The sequence below is a fragment of the Harpia harpyja genome, chromosome 11 (genome assembly GCF_026419915.1).
Source record: "Harpia harpyja isolate bHarHar1 chromosome 11, bHarHar1 primary haplotype, whole genome shotgun sequence".
In the NCBI taxonomy this organism is placed as follows: domain Eukaryota; kingdom Metazoa; phylum Chordata; class Aves; order Accipitriformes; family Accipitridae; genus Harpia; species Harpia harpyja.
Window position 1 is genome coordinate 12,274,853 of NC_068950.1, and position 20,392 is coordinate 12,295,244.

At 45.4% G+C, this 20,392-nt stretch overlaps 2 protein-coding genes across 3 annotated transcripts in view; one reads left to right on the forward strand and one right to left on the reverse strand.

Moving 5' to 3' along the window:
* The window catches only part of COLGALT2 (collagen beta(1-O)galactosyltransferase 2), a 56,789-nt gene extending 54,353 nt beyond the window's left edge, over positions 1-2,436 (reverse strand). The window contains exon 1 of one of the 2 annotated variants that reach the window (XM_052802016.1): positions 2,047-2,436. In XM_052802016.1, coding sequence (XP_052657976.1) covers positions 2,047-2,315 — 269 coding nt within the window. In that variant the 5' untranslated portion in view covers positions 2,316-2,436. Of the gene's footprint in view, positions 1-1,382; positions 1,402-2,046 lie in introns of those variants that run through there. The other variant, XM_052802017.1, reaches the window with a different exon arrangement.
* A 4,359-nt stretch (positions 2,437-6,795) lies between these two features.
* On the forward strand, positions 6,796-19,904 carry TSEN15 (tRNA splicing endonuclease subunit 15). Its single transcript, XM_052801863.1, has 4 exons — positions 6,796-6,946; positions 7,796-7,877; positions 9,120-9,255; positions 19,463-19,904. Exons 1-4 carry the CDS (start codon positions 6,812-6,814, stop codon positions 19,665-19,667), a joined length of 558 nt encoding a protein of 185 aa, XP_052657823.1. The 5' UTR covers positions 6,796-6,811; the 3' UTR covers positions 19,668-19,904.
* The last annotated feature ends 488 nt before the right edge of the window (positions 19,905-20,392 follow it).

Sequence of the window (20,392 nt, forward strand, 5' to 3'; positions counted from 1 at the left end):
TAAACCTCTTCAAGGAATCACTGCCACCCTACAGGTGCTGCTCTCTCTCTGTGGCAACTCAGAGCATCTACAGAACCTCGTTTTCAGTTGCCACATTTTAGTCATTCTCATTTTACAAAGCTTGCCATTTTCAACAGCAGATTTTCCAGTTTAACCATGCCTTGCATCTATGCACAATCCTCTTAAAAATGGAGTGATATTCTTACAAGATTCTTCGCATATTTAAAGTTATCTTACACTTTTAATTTCATGAACAATCCCCACAAATACTTTCACACAATACTGCAGAGACCTTAATTAAAGTAAGGATAATGCAAGCAATATACTAAAAAAGTTGTAAAGCCAACCAATGCTCTGCAGGACTTCACAAAAAAACCAAACTTATTCTACACTTCTACAGCGAGATGCATTTCAGGATCCACCCTGCTTTGGTGATCAGGTCTGCACTTACAACTACGTTTTCTAAACACCAAGATTAGCTGAATCACAGTCCATATGTAGGGTCTGATAATATCTACTCATACACACATCTGCTAAGACGAAATCCAAACCAGCAAAATTCCTACTGATACAAATGAAAACAGAGTCATGCACCTACACACAGATGAGTCTAGCATTCACACACTACCATACACCAGCTTGTAATTCCACAGACACACTTGTGTGGCACGCCACATTCGGGCTGATATCACGATCTGCTTTGTGCACCCTAAATTCAAAAGGGAAAAAAAAAAAAAAAAAAAAGGCCAAAAAAAGCCATGCACTGATTATACCAGCCACTGAATTTCTGCAAAGACCTGTAGAGTACTCGAAGACAAGTAACAGCCACGTTCCCGAAGCACACACAGAAACATCTAATGCTGTCTGCTTAATGACACTTTAGTACCAGCGATGTGACCGGGGGGAGGGGTCCTCCCCACATCCCTTTATACAAAGTAAAGCTTTACTGTATTGACTTTTAAGTCAACAGGAGTGTCCCCGCTGACTTCAATGAACTTTGGATCAGGCCCTACGGCACTATTTCTTATTTTACACGATTACCACACTTAAAATCTCTTTTGGATCCTTCCACGCAATTCCTGTTCCTCCCAACATTTATGTCAGGTTGAGAGAGAAAGCTATTTTTTTTCCCCCTTAAAATAAAGGCAAATTGACCAGTTCCCAAATTGGTCTAATTCCTCCACCCCGACACACATTTGATTGCCACAGCTGCCCCCATGCTGCGATTTCTGAATACATCTTTGAATCCATCTTTCAGACTACAGCCATGCAACAATGCTCCTTTTCAATGCCCATCGGCACCTACTCAGCACGCCGGCTCTCCAGTCCTGCCAAACCCTGACCATCTCCCCCGCCCCCCCCCCCCAAAGCCCGGTATTTACCAGCCAGGGAGCGAAACACCAGACTCCCACCCCGGCTCTCCATACCGAGCCACGAGTTCTTCGTGTCTGTGGATTTGGACAAATGCTAAGGCGGTGAATATTGCCCAGGCTTCAGGCCAGCTTCGCTCGAAAACCTCGTCTCCCCACCCCACCGCCTACCGCTACCGCAAAGCCCTCTCGCTCCTCCGGGGGCCGTGGGACCGCGTTCCCCGAACACGCGGGTCGTGGGGACCCCGCGTCCCTCGCCCCGCGGCCGGGTGGGCGAGCTCTTCCCCAGCGTGCCAAAACCAAAAGCCGGCTCTTCGGCTCCAACGGTGGGAGCTGCTTTCCCTCCGCGCCTCTCCACCGGCGCGGCCGGGCAGAGGTGCCCGAGCCCCGGCTACCTGTGCTGCACGGGGAGGCAGGGCGGTCCCCCGCTCCCGCCAGAGAGCGGGAAGGGGCGGCCGGAGGAGCGGAGACACCCCCCTTCCCGGGCACGGCCACGCTGTCAGCTCCCCCCAAAACCCCCCCTCCCGCCCCCGCCAGGCACAAGCAGGCTGGAAACCGAGAGCTGGGGCAGCCGGGGCTCTGCTCGCACCCTGCGGGCGGAGGGGCCGCACGACCCCGCCGGCCAGGCCACGGCCCCTGCGCCGGGGTCCCCCCCCACCCGCCTCCCTCCCCTTACCAGAGGGCGATCCTGCTCTTGGGGTAGTGCAGCCTCTCGATGCAGCCGAGGAAGTGGGGCAGCGTGTGCGCGGCGTTGCGGGCGATGATGGCCAGGAGCACGGTGGGCTTCTGCAGAGCCGACTCGGGCAGGGGCTGGGGCTCGGGGCTCGGCGGTGGTGGTGGCGGCGGCGGCTCCGGGGGCAGGCTGGCCTCGCAGCCGCCCAGCAGCAGCAGCAGCAGGAGGAGGAAGGGGGGACGAGGGGCGCGGGGCCCGGCGCACGCAGCCATGATGGGCGCGGGGCGGCCGCGGGGAGCCGCGCCGGCAGTGCGGGGCGGCCGCTGCAGCGCGCCCGGCGCCGCGGGGAGGCGGGAGGAGGAGGAGCAGCGCCGCCGCCTGCCCGGCTGGCCCAGCGCCCCCAAACCCGGCCTTTGTGGGCAGCACGGCTCGCCGCCCCCCCTCCGCCACGGCCCGGCCCGGCCCTAACCCCCCCCCCCCCCCCCAGCGACCCCGCAGTGCTGCCCGCCGCCACCCCCGGGGCGCTGGGTGGGGTGACCCCGGTGGGATCCTCTCATCCCCTGCAACGGTGCAATTAGCACAGCCTGTAGGCACCTGCCCAAGTCTGGTCCCGGTAAAAGTTACCGAGCCTACATTTATCAACCGAGTTTTAGGTTTGAAAGAGCCGTTCGGCAGTTCCCGTTACAGCGAACCCTCCGAGTGCCGGTGCTAACGCAAAGAGATCTCTTAGTTTGCTGCTTACGTGAAGATCTCGCCCTCGTTTTTCCCACCCGTTAGGGAATTAAGGTTACTTCGCGCTTGTATGTCAAAAAGTGTTTTGCAAACATCCCCGGGATGGCGGTCCGAAGCAGCCTCCCACACAGCACCCACCCCACGCTGCAGGAGGGGACGCGCAGGGTGTAGTTGCCCCAGGTGGAAGATGAAGATATTCCCTGTATTTCATTGACTCGCCCGCCACGGAAACGTTCCCATGAATGGACCGACAGCAATTTAACAACCAAATAAATAAAACGTGTTACAGCAATTAAAATTATTGGGTCGTGATCTTAGAAGGGGCATAGTAATCACAGCTCTCTTAGAAGTTAATAGGATTTAGGCATGTTAAACCCTTTTCAAGATGAAATCTCTAATTAACTCTAAGGGCCCCATCACGGCATATCTGTTTTTTACTGTGGGTAAGTAGTTCCTCCAACATGAACGGATCCACTTTAAGCAGGCAGCACTGTTCTGCGTGCTCTTGCAAGACTCTGATAGGAGGAAACATTTTGCAACCGAACATTTGTTTATTAATTATCCATAATCTCATTGTAAATTGTTTCCAGCCCAGGTAGTGCATATATAGAGAGTTCATGTCTGCAGTATTCTTTGTTTATAGAACGTAATTTATCACCCACGCCAAATTATATTGTCTCAGTTTCCTGATCAGATGACTCCCCAAAAAACTAACACAAAAAGGAACATACTAGGAAAACAGTAAACTTCCATAAAGAATCTCCAGAGGTCGAGTCATCTGCACTAAAATTTGAGAACCTGCTGCAATTTGTAAGCATCTTCCTGAACAATTAATGAAAATATATTCCTCCGGTTTGCCCTTCAGGACACCTTTATAATTGTCCTTCTAGAATGATACATTAATGAGGCTTTTCTTCATGGTTAGTTTGGCACATGTTGCTTTTATGCTTGGATTCATTAACCAAATAGAAGGAGCAGCTTTGTAGTCTGTATGAAGTGATTAGGGTTTTGCAGGAGCCAGCTGAACGCACATGCACATAATGCCGCTGTCGCCCATGGGACCACTCACGTTTGGAGGATGGGGACTAACGCTACTGAACTATGCTTGACATGGAGGGCTGGCAGCTGGCTTTTTCCATCCACTGGATACTCAAGCTGGGTCACAGTCCCATTTTTAGGAGGCTATGTGGCAGCTTCAGGAGAAATATGCACCTCCTGTAACTCCTCTTTGCCATGCCTCCTCTGCGGGTGCAGGTGCACAACAGTTTCCCCCCAGAAACAAAGGAAGACCTGGGAGGCAGAGACTGCAAAGCCACCGCTTTGTCCTACATGCAAAGCAAAGCGTAAAGGTGTGATCCAGTTACATGATACTGCAGTCAGCACGTTTGCAGAAGGCTGAGTGTGCTTTTTAGCCCATGCAGCTCTTGGTGTCTTCAGTGAAATCTAAAGTGGCTTCAGCTCTTTTCAGACTACTCCCTTTTTTTGTTTTGTGAACAGCATCAGAACCGTGATGATTTGCTGGGGGCAAATGCGATGCTGCCTCCAGCAGCACCCCACAAACAGTAATTTTCTCTTCAAAATTACTTTCCCCTCACTCACACAACTCACTTTGCTGGCTGCCTCATGTTGGTACACAAAAGAAGTCTGTCCTTACCCCGGAGTGGGGTAGATGCCTGAAACATGATGAGATGTTTCTTCATGCGTAAGAGAAAGGAGTCAACTCAGCTTCATTTCTTACTCCCAGCCACACAGCACGGGTGGAAGTTTGGAAAGTTCAGGTCAACAGGTACCCTTACAATTCATGTCTTTCTTGCATCTATAAATGCATATATCTTTATGTGCATATACAAAGAAATCTGTATACTTTTTTGACTTCTTTATTAGTAGCCAAAATTATATCCTGTATTTTTTTTAAGCTAAGACCCAATCCTGCTGTCCAGGACAATTAACCACCCTGATGTAAATATTCTAGCTTTGGGGAAGAAACAGCTTTTTGCAGACATAAGTCCCACAGAAATAAAATATAGACCATTTGTTTCAGCCTCCTCTAAACATCCACACCAAACAAGAACAGTCCAGCTCTAAGAACTGTCTCTGGCAGTGGCATACTCCCTTGGATTGGCAGGTAACAAATTCTCTGAGAGGCAGCTTTCTTCTAATTTAGATTCATTTCCCACACAGTAGAAAACAGAGCATCCATCCTTCTGGTAAAGCATATCATATATTCAGATCTACAAGAATCTATAGATGAGTCCATTTCATTTGCTTCTTCACTTCTGCGGACTCAAATCCATCCAATTCTTTTCCCAGCAGCCAAGTGAACCACTGTTGCCAACTCTTCCATGAAAGTCTCAGAGTCTGGATTCTTTTTTTCCTTTTTTTTTAAATTTATTTTGTGCCCAAGGAATTGAAGTGCTGGCTAAAACAATGCTTTTTAAACAGGCCAACCTCCTCAAAATTGCTTGAATAAGATTGGCCCCAATATGACATCCTGTGGCTACAAAGCACACACCAATTTATGTACTCAATACATATAGATTAATTTTCATTGATGCTTTATTATATAATAATCATTAAGCCCATAAACAAGATGGGTTAAAGACAACACTGTTCATTTTTCACTAGGCCCTGCATCAATCTGATCATCTCAAGATCATACATCATATTTCCTCTAATCAGTGTAGCTGTTTGGCAGTTTCCAACATCAGCCAGATTTTTCTTGGTGTAGCCTGATGAAGAACAAGCACAGTACACAAGTGAGGGCTTTGCAGTCTCTCATCTGATATTACAATATGCTCTGTATATCTGTTAAAAACAGCATGCAGCTTTTTTTGTGCATGGACACCAGCTTGAAGCTATTCAAAATGCTGTAAGAGACAGGCCTGACTTCATTTAAGCCAGTGTTTGAAATTTATCAAAAGAGGTGCCAAGACAGATGGAGCTGGTAAGCCAGACCTGGGACACTTTGCATTAGGCAAACTGTATTGCGCTGGAAGTCAGAGATATTTCTAAGTCAAGCAGTCCAAGATGCTTTTAATAACAATACCTTGAACCTGAATCTCTTAACCAGCCTATAAAAGCTTTGGACACTATACATTAATAGCACATTATTTGCTTTTGTTTCTTCTTCTCCCTTCATACTTTCTCTCTAGGCATTTCTCTCTTTCCAAGGGGACTTTCACTCAGATTAGGTTTATGTTATATTCACCTACAGTTTACTCTCCCCAGGATTATTTTCCCCTCTTTCCCTCAACATGGAAATCTTCCATCTCTTACACTGATGCCTACATCCCTCCTTTCCCTCGCTGCCCGCCTCTCGCCCCTTTACTCCAGCTCCCCAGGTTTCCCTCCCACCCCCAGGCCCCACAGGCCCACCTCTCTCAGGCAGGCCACGCTGGCGGCTCTGCTGGCCCCATGCCGACAGCACGGGTGGCAAGGCCGCTGGGCCCAGGTGTGGCTCCAGGGAACTCCGGACAGTCCTTTGGTGTCTGAATGGCACCTGTGAGTGGTGATGAAAAGAATGAAGTGTGGAAACAGAAACCTACATGTGAAGTATTTCTGAGATGCTCCCCACCACCCACAGAACATATTCTAAACCCAAACAGGCTTAAATGTGTGCATAGGTTATAAACCCTGCCTTGTTCCCCTAAAACTTCTCTTCTCCAAGCTCCACGTCCCTTTCACGGCCTCCTCTCTCCCGCCGGGTCTCCACACCGGACAGGGCGGTTTCTGGCCCTGCATTCTGGGCTACCTGCTTGAGGTAGTTATTGGCAACCCCCAAGCCTCCTTGAGAAATAAGACTTTGCAATTAGAAAAAGGGACGGCCAAAGGACCCACTGTGATGAGGTGTATATATACCACCCTGGCCGTAAATAGGGTTTAACGCAGCACTTCTGGCGGTGGAGGCAGAGTCTTGGCTCGGGGAGGGGGGGGCGGAACGGGGTGGAGGCGGAACGGGACCGGCGCCGCAAGTTGCCGGGGAGCGCTCGGCTGCGTGGCGCCGCCCGGAGCGAAGTCGCGTTACACCGGGGAGCGCATGGAGCCGGCGGCCGGTCCGGCGGAGGGGGGCTGCGGCCCGGCGGTGGGAACCTCCGCCGGTGGGCGGGAGTCGGGGGGCCAGGGGGACTGGGCGGGGGGGGCTGGTGGCAACTGGATGGCGACTCACCCCACGGTAGGCCTGTGCGCGGGGCGGGGGAGCGCGGAGCTCGGCACTCGGGCGCTGAGGGGCGGGGGGGGGGACGATTGTTAGGGCCCACCCCGCTGAATGAGGCGGGGAGCCCTCAGTCGCCCGGGGCGGGAGGGGTGGGTCTCGCTTTCCCGCCCGTGCCCCTTGCCCCGGCCCCTGACAGGATTTCCCCCCACCGCGGCTTTGAGGAGCATCTCGGGTCGGGGGCGCACGTAGGTGACCAGGGGCACCCTGAGGCCGAGGGGCCGGTCAAGCGGGTTCCCCCCTCTCCCGAAGGGATGCTGGAGGAGGAGATTTTAATATAACGGGTTTCGTTGTGTTGGGTCTGTTGAGGGGGCTCGCCTGCCGTCCCGTGAGGAGAGCCGGTGGAGTTGTTGGGGAATGGCGGCTTTAGTCGGGGACGAGGTAGTAAATGCTGAAATCACAGCTGGAAAACGCAAGCGTCTTAAACTTTGACTCCATCTTAATTTTTAGCATACTGAAAACGTGGAGGTATTTAATTTGGCCGTCATCTTATGTTGATGTACTGCAGCAAAAATAGGTAAAATTCATAGCCCTTCTCCACAAAGCTAGATCTGTTCCAGAAATAGTTGTGATTCCTCATTTATTTGTTTATTTGGCTTGCTTTCTTAAGCGCCGAAATAGGGGGAATATGGAAAAGAGAGGTCTTAAGATACAGTCAGAAAACAAGTCCTGCTTTTTAATTGCCAGCTGGTCCTTAAAACTGGTTTCAGACTTCAGTGGCTTAGATGGCTGTACAGATTCTGGGTTTGGTCTGTGTATTCTTAATATAACTTCTGCTTTCCTTCACCAACGTTACTTTTTGGGTTTCAGTTCACAGAAATGATGTCTCTTGATATATCTGACAGTGCTCAAATCTACGCTGCGTTTGTGGTATACCTGGACCTCTTAGAAGGTAATTCAATGAAGTGACTGGGTAGACATCCCAGCAAATGTATTTGCCTTTAGGTGCTATTAAAGTTTGCACTAGGAAGACCTTTCCTACAAAAGTCCTTGGTGTTCTTTTTGAAACATAATGCAGTGACGGTTACCTAAGAAACAGATGGTATTTTGGCGCTGAAGATTTCTATCCTGTGCCTATCTGGAGCCTTTATGAAGATGAGGGCCCATTTTGTCCAGCAGTTACAGGTGCAGGTGTTCCAGGGCAAAGACACTTGGCATGGAAAAAAAAGCAAAAGAGGAGTAGGGGAATGAAAAGGAGCACAGAAAGGTGAAGTTACAAGTTCAGTTGGTTGTGCTGGTAATAGAGTCCTCACTTGTAAATTAACGTCAAAGTTACTGATTACCATTTAGCAAATGGCTGATGTGTGCTGGCCTGATTAGGATGCTGTTTTTTGTCAAGGGCAGGGTTGCTGTAGGAAAGAAGATAATTTGGAAGTCTGGTGGCAATAATTATGACAAATGCAGTGTAGTCTTTCGGTGTCTTGTAAGAGTGGAGCAGAGTTATGTGATATATAAACTTCTGCCTGCGGTTCTCCCAAGTTGGCTTTGTTGAAAAGGGACTGTCTGTAGGCAGGCAGCCAGCCTAATAAAAATACTTCAGTTTCTCTTGGAGGCTGGTGGTTCTCAAGATCAGGGAAGGGAGGGATTTAACAGACACGGTGCTTTCTGGCCTGTAATTGTTACACCTCTGAAGAAAATGCCTTGATAGGCTTTAAGAGAAGGCCCCTGTACTTCTGCAGCAGAAACTTTTAGCCTTATCCCTTCAAGCAGAAGGAAAGAACTGTATATTATCAATAATCAAGGTTTTAGCACCTGCTTCTTCACAGTTTAGGGTGCTGATAAAGTTCAAATTTGGATTACCCTTTTATGCTGCAGGTGACAAAGATGGTTTTTGTCATCTTTTTGCCTTTTTGAAACAAAGCTTTGTCAGGCAGATCCCTATTCACCATCAATCAGTGTAGCTCTGGAGTCAGCAGACTAGTACTGCTCCTGTGGGTTTCTTTAACAGGATTGTTTCTCAGAAGGGGAACTTGACAGTTGAATGGGGTAGTTGTCTCTCATGGAAAATGTCCTGTGAGGAGAGGGAGAGAAAACAGAACCTTAGATGTTAACTTACATACCAAATTTGATATCTGAATGATTAAAACTTCTGTTTTGTGTTCTGGTCCTTATCATTGATGATGAATCTTTCTAGGGAGAAACTGGCATGAAGTGAAGCACGTCGGAGTAGCAGAACTGCAACTTGTATGTTTACATGCACGTGAAAGAGAACAGGACAGTCTCCAAGTGATGGTGCCGGTACCTGTGCACATATCATTAAGCCACGAGAGGTGAGGATGTGGTCAGTGTTTGGCCTGCGTCACCAATAAGATAGAATGAAGAACAGATATATTTAACAGGCTGCCGATGCCTTGGTCAAGAGGGGAAAGGGGAGGAGGCAAAGGAGTATCAGAGGAAAGCAATATCTCAGCCTGTGAGCAGAGTTATTTTGGGTGCTGCAAACATACGTGCAAAGTTGAGATTCCTTTAATTTTCTAAGCTGCATCAGCCTCTGCTTCTCCCTCTGAAAGTGGTAGGCCTTTGTCAGCTTCCCACAGCAACTGACGCCTCCTACTGATAAACACTTCATATTGTTTAGAAGTTGCTTATGCTCTAGGAGATAACAATGGTTATCAAAGTATATGTTTGAGAGACAAGTTTAGAGTACAAGACCTTCACAGCTTATGTTTTGAACATTCTTGTGCTGCTTTTTTGTAGTCTGGGAAATCTAGCAATAGATTTGTGTCACTGGGCTTTAAAGTACCTAAGAGGAAAGAAATCCCCTCAGACCTGTCTAAGAATAAACTTTTTTTTTCATTGTCAACTCTACGGATAAGCCTGGTGTGTTTGGTTTCATTTCCTTTTTGTTTTGAAAGTATAATTTGGCTACTTTCAACCGGAAATTCCTCTTGCTTATCTGGAGTCTAATGTCTAACTGTCCCTTGAGCTGTGATTTTTGACTTACTTGCCTTACACATGCAAGACTAAGTAATTCTCAAGTGGAGGACAACACAGCTACGACTCAGTGATACTACAGATATTTGCAGCCTAGAGAAACTCCACTTCAGTGATTTTACAGTATATTTTAACTGGCCCTTAGAGCAGCCTCAAACACACAGTATTATTTACTCTCTGATGATGGCTGTCTTCTCTTGCTGGTATTTGCCATTCTTTCCTGTGATGTATCTGAAGACCTGAACTATTTCAGCTGCATCATATGGTAGTACATTTTTTCAATTTCTTCTGTTCCTACTCTTGCTAGGAGTGTGCGCTCAGGGCTAGCTTTACAGATCTTGCTGGTGTTTGCTGTTTCCTCTTGCTCTGTGGGCAGCAGCCTGACACAGTATTAGGTAGCTAATGAATTGCACTTAGCAGATGTGTGTGTGCGTGCTCTAGGAATGATGTTTTAGGCATGCTAGGGGTTTTGCTGCTTTTTTTTTTTTTTCAGGTTTTAGAAGTGAGAGATCAGTCTTTTGCAAACAGACTTCCATCTTGATTCTGCTATGTGTTTTCCTAAGAGCATATTTGTGAGGGGGAATAAAATGACTTACTAGATATTGATGGATTTGAGTACTATCTACGTGCTGAAAAGATCTTCCATTTGCAAATATTGGTCAATCACTCTTGTGGGCTTGGTCATACAGAGAAATAGGGTGTGATCTCCACAACAGAGGAAAGCTCCAGAGAGGTCTTGCAGGATGAAATGCTGAGTGTCATTCAGCCTCTCTGCAAGAAGCAGATCGCTGTATGTGTGTGAAAGGGACACACTGCTATTCACAGGTTCAAATAGACTTTAGGTGGGGAAAGAAGGCAGCAAATTAGGATATGGGATCTTTAAGAAATTATGCCTATGTGTTGAGGAGTTGTGCTTGTTTAATGTAGTAGGTTTCCACCTATGTTGGAAACTTTGATTCCTGATATTGGATCAATGCCAGCAAGTATGTTCTAATTGGCTTTTAATGATGGTGAGATATTGCACTGCATGTATGTCCTATCTTTTACTGTTTCATTGGAGCTTTTCATTTGGAGCCTCTGAACTTGTTTGTACTGTGGTGATAATGTTTGCTTTGCTTCTGGCACCAGTGTGGATGGAATCCATTACTGGAAGGGTGTGTGTTAGAGAAGCAAAGAGTGAATGCATCACATTGATTAAAAGTACAGTTTGTGACTGGGTTTTGCTACAGAGCAACTACATAGAGCGTATTGTCACTAAAATGAGCTGAATACTGGGCTGTAATGCTGGGTGAGTCCATTAAAGCCTGTACGTGCTCAATACCCATAGATGTTGTCAGGCAGGAAGATCGTATATGCTTGTATTTTGAATGTGTATGTGCATATACATGCTTGGCGTTTCATTGGCAGGTCACCACTGATCGGAGGGGCCTGGTCAGTCTTTGTAGAGAAAGGACAGCATCAACTCCTTGGTTCCTTTGTTGGAACAGTAGGCAAAAAACAGGGGGTATAGACAATAACTGTAGCTCAAAGTTACGTAGCACAGAGGGAGGCCATTAAAAAGGCATCCTACAGAAGGAGTTGGAAAATGTATTGCAGTACTACTGCCTCTTTGTTCTGACAGTGATGAATATTTTGTTGTGATTGTTGATAGTAAGAGGCTTGTTAGGTATGTGATCTCTTAAATGATGTTTTCTCACTTGACTTACCAAGCTGTAGGTAGACAGGAAAGCTTTTGTACTTAGCTACTTTGCTGTTTTGTTCAAAGCAATGCTTTGGGTTTTTGCGTTACCTGCCAAAGGTAGAGGAAGAGGTATGAGTACAAGTAAATGCAGTTCAATGTTGAAAGTAAGCCGTTGGAGGGGGTTGGGAAGGTGAAAATGTTCTGTCCTCATTGCTGGGCCTGGAAATGTGCTAACTGCAAAAGCAACTAGCAAATGGCAGCATTTATGGGCAGCATTTCCTTGCTTAACCAGTAAGGCCTGGGTAGGGGCTGCAGGGGTGGTTTTCCTCTCAAAGCCACTTCAGCCAAGCTCTGCCTTCCCAGGTGTCTCATGAAGATTCCTGCTTGGCTGACACTGAGAGGACTGTGTCCTTAAAAGGCTGTAGTAAAGTTGCTGTGGAAATTACCAGCAAGACACCTAAGCAAATGATAAATCTGAGTGCCCTACAAAAAAAAAATCCACTCAGTGTTTTTTAGCTTATTATAAGATTTCATCATGTCCAGTTTATGCATGACAGTTAACTGCTTAAGGCAAATGCTGTTCTGCTTGCTAAGCTTACTGTCCACTTCTACAAACAGCTTGATGGAAGCTGATCATCCTGCCCTGCCAGTGTAAGGCTGCACAGTAACTCACTGAATCGCAAAATTATGGGGTCTGGAGCAAAGTGACTACCAATGCAAACAGTAGTCTCATACAATCTGAGAAGTGGCTTTATGCTGTGCATGCATGCTCTTAAAATGAAGATTGCTGGATCTTCTGAGAGTGAAGACCTGGAGAATAAGATGCAACTTACGTCTGTCATGGACCACTCTCTCAACCACACACAGCTGGCTGAGGTTTGGAGAACCTTGTGTTTGTATGCCTTTGAATTTAGCAGTGGTTCATACTTGCAGGAGAAATTCATAGGTCCATTGGCTGGGACGTGTTTGTCGTTCACTACTGCAGACGACACCTTCGTGCACACCAAGTACCTAATTGTCAGCACATTCCAGAATTGTGGCTCCCCAAAGAGGGTGAAGCAGTTAAATACAGGTAGTCATGCTTCAGAGCTGGCAGAAATGACTAGCATAAACCAAGCTCAGCAAGTGTAGGAGAGCTCACAGTGTTCACAGCTGGATTTTCTGGATAGCGTTGAAAGCCTTGATCCTTCCAAGGACCAGGGAGTTAGATGCTGGATCTAATGGAATTACATGCTGTCTGTCCTAGACAAATAGCATTGTCTAAGCAAAATGTTACTAATAGACCGTCAAATTAAATGATATGTCACTGCCCTGTTTGTTTTTTGTGTGCAAGTGTTGGAAATGAAGGATGAAGTCAGTTGCATGAGGTTATGGAGACTGCAAAGTTTGGTTTAGGCTAAGAGGGGAAGGGTTATTTTGTTAAAATGGTAACTTAATTTTGGAAAAAGAATACATAAATGTTTCATTTTAAAGCTGATAAGCATCCTTAGAAGCAAATCTGAGGACTGGAAGCGATTTATCCTCTTCTAAATCTGTAGTTTGTGAAATAGATCTTCCTCTAATCTGAAGTGGTTTTGCTTATAAGAAGTACTGCTATTTTAAATGCACTGGAAGTGTGACATGCTCCTTATCTTGCATCCTCTTCACAGTTTTGTCAGTAGCTCTTCTGCTATAAGCATTATTTCAGTTTACTCATACAGTAAATCACACATTGAAAATGTAACTAATGGCTTCTAGATGCAAACTCTTTATCAGTAGTTTAAAAGTGATTGATGTGGCTCATATGGCTGAGTTGGTTATGCAGTACTATGATTGAATGTCTTATAGTTGGTGTATCTTGTAGAACTTTGCTGAATTCTGATTCCTCCCTCTTGCTTGATTTGTCTTGTTTCCTTTTTCAACTTCCATGGAAAAAATGACTTTATATTCCTTGGGGTTTCAGTTCCTTTTCCTGACCAGTAAGCCATGTGGTGTTTTCTTTGTGGTTTGGTTGTTTTGTTGGTTTTTTTTTTTCCCTATTAGAAAACCATGAGTTTCTTCTAGCATCCCATGTTCCTGTAGTTTGGAAACAAATCCCAAGAAATAGCAGTGTCCATTTACACCTTCTCCCACCACCACCACATGCTTCTTCCCATATATTTCAAGGCACTAGGTTAATCTAGCTGCAGGGCAGGCAGCAATGTCTGTAGCAGTGTTCCTGATGGTGAGCCATGCTGCCCTGTTTTTGTAGTGCTGGCTAAATTCAAGATATTGTGCTTTACAGGAGTTTTCCTCTGCCTTGGTTCTCTTGTCATGGGGCCTCTCTGAACAAGTCTGGTACAATGGCGCACTCCGATGCACAGGGTAATGATCTCTGTGTAGCGGTACAGAGACCAACTTCTGTTGACTCTCCAGCCCTGCCTTGCATGGAGGTGAGGGAGCTGTTTGGGCTGGCCAAGCCTGCAATGAATTATTCATCCAAGTATAAAGGGCAGATTGAAAGCCTTTGGCTTTTATGGTAGGGAAGGCAGTACTTCCATTTCAGCTCAATGGAGCACTATGCAACCGCCATAAAACTACTCTGAGCTCTCAGTGTTTCCGCTGCTTCTCAGAGGTACTTGCATGGGATATATCACTGAAATACTCTTTTGTTCAACACAAAACTGTCTGTCCATGTTATCTTTCCTTTGTGATTCTGTTCTCTTTTAGTTTTTGGACAGTCAGTTAAAACCTCAAGCCACAGTTGCCTGAAGTTCACCAGTCATTTGCCTTTTTCTTTCTGTGAAGCAAAAAGGGCAATGTTATTTTGTTAGGAGCAGACCATTAGGAAAGACGGTACAGATTTCTGATGTGTGTTGAAGGCCTGCCTAGTATGAAAAGTCTTTTGTTAATAAAAAATCAAGATGGGGGAAAGATGGAAAATTTCCCTCTTTTGTATGGATTGTTTTGTTTTGTTTTTAAGCTATTAATTGCAACAGCAATAGAAGACTAGGTAAGTTCACTGTTGTCATTTAGTTTGAAGGCAGCAGTAAAGGCAGATGCAGGATGACATTCATAGTGCTGTTACCTTAGCTGCAGTGGTCCTTGCATGATGTTAAGTAAGTTAAACCTGCTCTTATGACTAATTCTTTGTAGAAAAAAGCAATCTCTACTGACTGTGGTTTGTAGGTATCTAGAAAGCCTTTTCTAAAGCCCTTTTTCTGATGCAAAGGGCTTTAGAAATAGCAGGTATTTGCTTTTGTATAACAGTGTCGTCTTCAGTGTTTGAGATGAAATTCTTTTCATCTCCTGCAATGTGAGGTGAATGTGAGCTTCCTTCCTAGGTGGACACTGAGGGCTTTGTCCTACTTGCATTTGTCTTGGTGGGAGCAGATCCTAGCTTGCAGCAAACCTGCAGATGCCATCAGTTTTTAGAGATGGGTTTTCAAGTTCTTCTGAAAACTTTGGCCTGTATGATCTGCAACAGAGGAGAATTCTTACTAAAAAAAATATTTGGTCACATTCTATTTATGGGACTTAAATAAAACTTTCTAGTGTTTCTTGTGGTGTCTGTATTCCCCTAGCTTACGTATGTTATTTTCCTTTCACAGTGCCTTTGTTTGAGGTGTACCTTTTTGTGTGGGAAAACCTAAAGCTTCAGTGTTGCCTAACATTCAATGGCTTTTCTTCATGGGGAGGAGGAGAGAAGGGAAAGGAGTGGTTGCAGGATATTTTAACTCATAGACTTCTCACTGTGCATGCAGCAGCACACACACTTGATTGTTCTGTGTGCTTTCTTGGGGCTCTAGATGCCTTTTATTTTTTACCAGGTAGTCATTGGCATAAATCCTGAGAAGGCTGCATGTGTAGGGTTGACTGTCCCCAATCTTCCTAGGCAGGCTGAGCCTGTGGAAGAACAAGTCTAAGGCGATGAACAAGGCAGAGCCTGTGGATGAACATCTACTAAGGTGACTGAGTGTTGTGTTGTATAGTGTCCTTCAGGAGATGACAAAGTGAAATGGTGCATTCTTCCAACATAGGCTTTACTTGAGACTGTAGTGAAAACATGCTAAGCTTTTATTCAGACACTGGAAAACAGTGTTAACTGTTTCTCAGCTGCACCTTTTCTCATGTTAAGTCTCTACATTCTGCTTAAAACTTCATGTCTAGCCAGTGGAGCGGGCATACCCGAATGCCTGTTGAAAAGGAGGATCCAGGTAGAGCCAGTCCATGCCAGATGCTTGACACCACAGCTTCTGTGGACTTCATGCTTTTGGACCATGACCTGTAAAGGCTGTGGAACCAAAACCAGAGTCATTGTGGACCATTTGGTATCAATGGGAACAATGTTTGCAGGATGTGTCCTAACACAGTTGTGATTCATGACGAAAAGGCTGGTCAGGATGCTGGTGAATGAAGGTTATCAAGACTGTTGGTGGAGTATGCCAAAGTACTGGATGTATTGAAATTCTCTGTCCCAGAGGCTTCTAACATTTGACACTTTCAGAAACATTAAATCCACTTTTACTTAAGCAAAAGCCAGCTTTTATAACTGACATCACTGGTATGGTGTAGCAGATGTACTGGTCATTAAGGAGCTTATCTGTAACCATTAACTTAGTAAATGAAGTCAGCTAGCTCTGTTGGGGGAAGGCGTTAACATATGGGTTTCTTGTTTAGGACTTTGTTTTAGTCATTGAATGCAGCTGTTGTGTGAGATGGGCAACCTAGAGGGCTGTATCTCTTGAAATAAAGGCTTCTTGCCTTGTTTAGGAGGTCAAACATGTATTCCTAAGAATTTCAGAAGGCCAAGAACACTTCTTGCTTTTTTTTTTTTTTTCATAGACAGTGTTAGAAACATCAAAAGGATTAAAAAAACTATACACTTCCTGCAATATTTCATCTTTCTGTTCATGGCACATAGCAAGTGCAGTGGAATCAGCACAAACCCAGATGTTATCCGACTCCCTTCTTTGAAATGTCCGCTGCTGCAGAGAAACTTTGTGAACATGCTGGATGCAGAGGCTAACAGTGATGCCTTCAGGGGAGGAGAGGAAACACAGGCGTCTGATACAGACTTCCTGAATTCCAAAGCTTATTCTTTTAAAAGATACCTTCTCACTAATCTGCAGATGTGCTGCATTGCATTATGGCTAGTCATGGTATGCATGAATGAGAGCTCTTGTTTTGGGGCTGCCTGTGTTGAGAATGCTGGGAAGATGAGAATCTTGCATTTGCAGTTGTAATTTTTTACGTTGATAGAGGCTGATTCCCCATGTGCAGTGGAAGGCATTGTGCTCTGAGGACAGCAGTGTCAGCAGATAATCCTGAGGCAATGGCATGTCTTTGTGCTCTTTACATAAAGCCCGAAACTCAGTCTCCTGAAAGTAAGACAGGGACATGAAGGTATGTCATTAATCTGTTGTCAGGACCTGACCACCTTTGGGATCATGGTGCATCTTCTAAGTCTCAGTGCTAAATGAGGGGAAATAAAGGTTCAGATGTCTGTGCTTGACAGTATAAGAAGAAATCATGAGTGGTGGGAAATCTAGATCTAATGCCTCACTGTTACATCCATCCCCCTAATAGACTAGGAAGAGAAATGGTGACAGTTACTGAAGAAAATATGAAAGAGCTTCTTCCCTGGCTGACAGGTGACTATAGGCCACTGCCTGAATCTGCGTCCAGACACAGGACTGTCCACACTCAACACAAGTTTGGTTGCTTTGGGTCCCAAAATAGCTTTCCTGGGTAGCTATACCCTTTTATTTGGCTTTTTATTGTTATTTCTATTTCACTTTCCCAGGAGAGAAAGAGATTAATATCCACTGCTTCATAAAAGCCACGGGTAGTTCTTTCCTCACTGGGTCTCTGCCAGTAGCCTGGACTCACCATTGACAACTTATTCAGAGCTTCCTCCAGACACGAGCTACCGGCATGTGACAAGTGGATTCTTGCTCTGTGCATGTGTAGCATGTCTGGAAGGACATCTGGAATCCTTTCCCAGGCCCTTGTCACCCGCCAGAGCTATGGCAAGACATTGTGGTGCTGGAGGTACCCCTAAAGGGGGGCTGGAAACAGTGACAAGAGCAGAAGGTGCCCAGCATCAGCACAGAGGTACAGTGCTTCACTGCTGTGCCTTAGACATTCAGCTCGTTTGTCCTTGCTTACTGCAGTCCTGGTGCCTGCTTGTACACCTGCGATTCACTCGATACTTACTGGTGCAACTCCAGCAGGCATGTGACCCCCTTCACTAGGTAGTGCTTTCACTGGAAGGCCATGCTGTATTTGAGGCATTGCTCATAGTGGGATGCATTTCTTTTTTGTTGCAGAGCACCTCCATCCATGAATTGGCTACAGCTTTGGAAGGCAGGGTTGTGTTTACGCTCTCCTTAATACCCACGGTGCGGTTAGTGTTCCCACAGCAAGGCCCTGAGCCTAAGGCACCTGCCAAGAAGATGTGCAGACAAAGCAGTGGTGAGGTGGTGGGAGCAGAGAAGTTAATGTCACATTGCTTGAAATATGACTCTTTTGCAGGTGTCTCTCTTCTACCAGTGGCCAATACAGTATCTCTTTGCTTATTTGTTCTCTTGTTGTGAAATGTGCTGATTGTAGGAGGACCTGAATATGGCTTTTAACAGCCTTAGTATCTCTGTTGCATGAAATGACTAACTATATTGTATTGCATCGCCTTGCATTATATATGGGCCTGTAGTGAAATCAAAAGAAAAGGCACTACTGAATTTAGCCAAGTTGGATTATGAACAGTTCAGAACACAGATGGATACTTAAGAGGGTCACGGGCTTAATAGCATAGCCTTTCCAGGCTGCTGCTTATTCTCTGCCACTTTCCATTTGGCTTTTATTAAGGGATCAAAGAGGTTTGGAAGGAAGATGATGATTAAAGTTTGAAAGCTGATGCATTTAGAAAGAGCCTTCTTTTCAACTACAGTGCCCAGCTTCAGAAATGCATGTTTTCTGGTGAATGAGGTCTCGGGGGCACATGAAGCAAGGGGCAATTTTTCCCACTGCGTAGCTGACCTCTCCCAAGAGCGTAACCTGTCCTGGCAATCCCAGATGAGCCCTCTTGCACCTGACCTTTAGGTGAAGGAGAAAGCTCCCTGTGGAAATGCTTGCTGTGGGGAGTGTTACTGTTCTGCCCCTGGGCACTGCACTCCTTCAGTACTTGCTCCCCAGTCGGAACAGTAATATAAGGACTCCAGGAATCAGTGTTGTCCTCAGCTCTGAACTGAACAGTAACTGGCATGTTATTCTTAAAATAAGCTGAACAGGAAAAATTGCATAACTTTGTCTTGAATTTTTAAGGAAGACATTTGTGCTGTCTTGAAGAAGAACATTAGTCTTGTGGCTTCTAGTCTAGACGGGGAGGTAGAGAAACCTGTCTTGGGTTCCTGCATCTTCCACAGTCTGGCAGAGAACTGTAGCACAGAGACTGGAAGACTTATCTCTACAAATGGAACAAGTCTTAATTATTTTGTTCTCTAATTGAACACCATGTGTTATTCAATTAGATATATATTTTTTTAAAATCTCATGAAAACAAGGCCATTAGAGATTGCCATGTTATGATTGTGGTCGTTGAAGGATGGTTGAGGCATGTGCACTGTAGTACACCTAAGCAAAGCTTAGAAGCATGTGTTGAGCCATTTCCAGCAGAGATGTATATAACTGAGTGTATTTTTATAAGATTCTTTGTTACTTGATTTTGTTGCTTGATTATATGACTTTGGATTTTTATTAGAACAGATACTGTACTTTCTTTAGTGAAGACAAATTTGGAGAATAAAACCAGGGTGAATAAAAATAGCAATGGTGCACTTCTACCTTTGTGCCATCGTTAGGTGGTTGTGCACTCCTTTCTAACCACTTGTTTCCTTTTCTAGGATAAGAGAAATTATGAAGAAAGCATCTCTCCCACAAGATGATCCCAACACCCCGCTGTCAGTTACCTTGGCCATAGTTGAGTCAGATTCCACAGTAGTGTACTATAAAATGACTGATGGCTTTGTAATACCAGATCCTCCTGATGATACTGAAGATGTGGACAATAAACAGTGGAGAAAGAAAAGAAAGAAGCTTTTCAAATGATTAAGACAAACAGACTTTTCTTGAACTACTGTCCTCAAACCTAAGCAAATCCAGGAACTTATGTATGTAAATAAGTAGTGTGCTGAAGTCTGCCTTCTGCATATCAAGCATCTGTTCAGGAAGAACAGAGGCTTGTGCAGCTGCAATGTAATGAAATGCCATTTAAAGTATGAAATGGGTCACGCTTTGAGACCGGTTGCTCCTGACTAATAAATACACTTGTGAGATGTTTCCAAAGCTAGTCTCTCCTTTATATCTCTGTTCAGGTACATGACAGAATAAACACATCCTTACCCATATTGTAAATATTGGTTAAAGGTAATCTTATGGGTTTCTGGCAGGAGTACTAAGTTAAAGGTTTTGTAGTTTACAGTGTCTTTGTCTTAACACTGTCACAAGCACTCATGCTCCTTCCCAGGTTACATTTCTGAACGCTTACTTTCTTTCCCCTCCTTTTGGAGAAAAGACTTTTCCACAGAAATACCTTATTTTAAATTTTTCTCTGCGGAGGGAAAACTGACTATTGCAATACCAGAGGCTACTAGAACAAAGCATAGACTAGAAAAGATGGTTCTTGGGTCTGCCTGAAGAACCTATGAACAGAGGCCAGCCCTTCACGTGGAGGTAGGTTATGACTGGATCAACACCTGGAAGTGTTGACCTGGGGTAGTGTTACCCACATAGCTGAACGCACACCATGCTAAAGGTCACGATCCAGAAACACC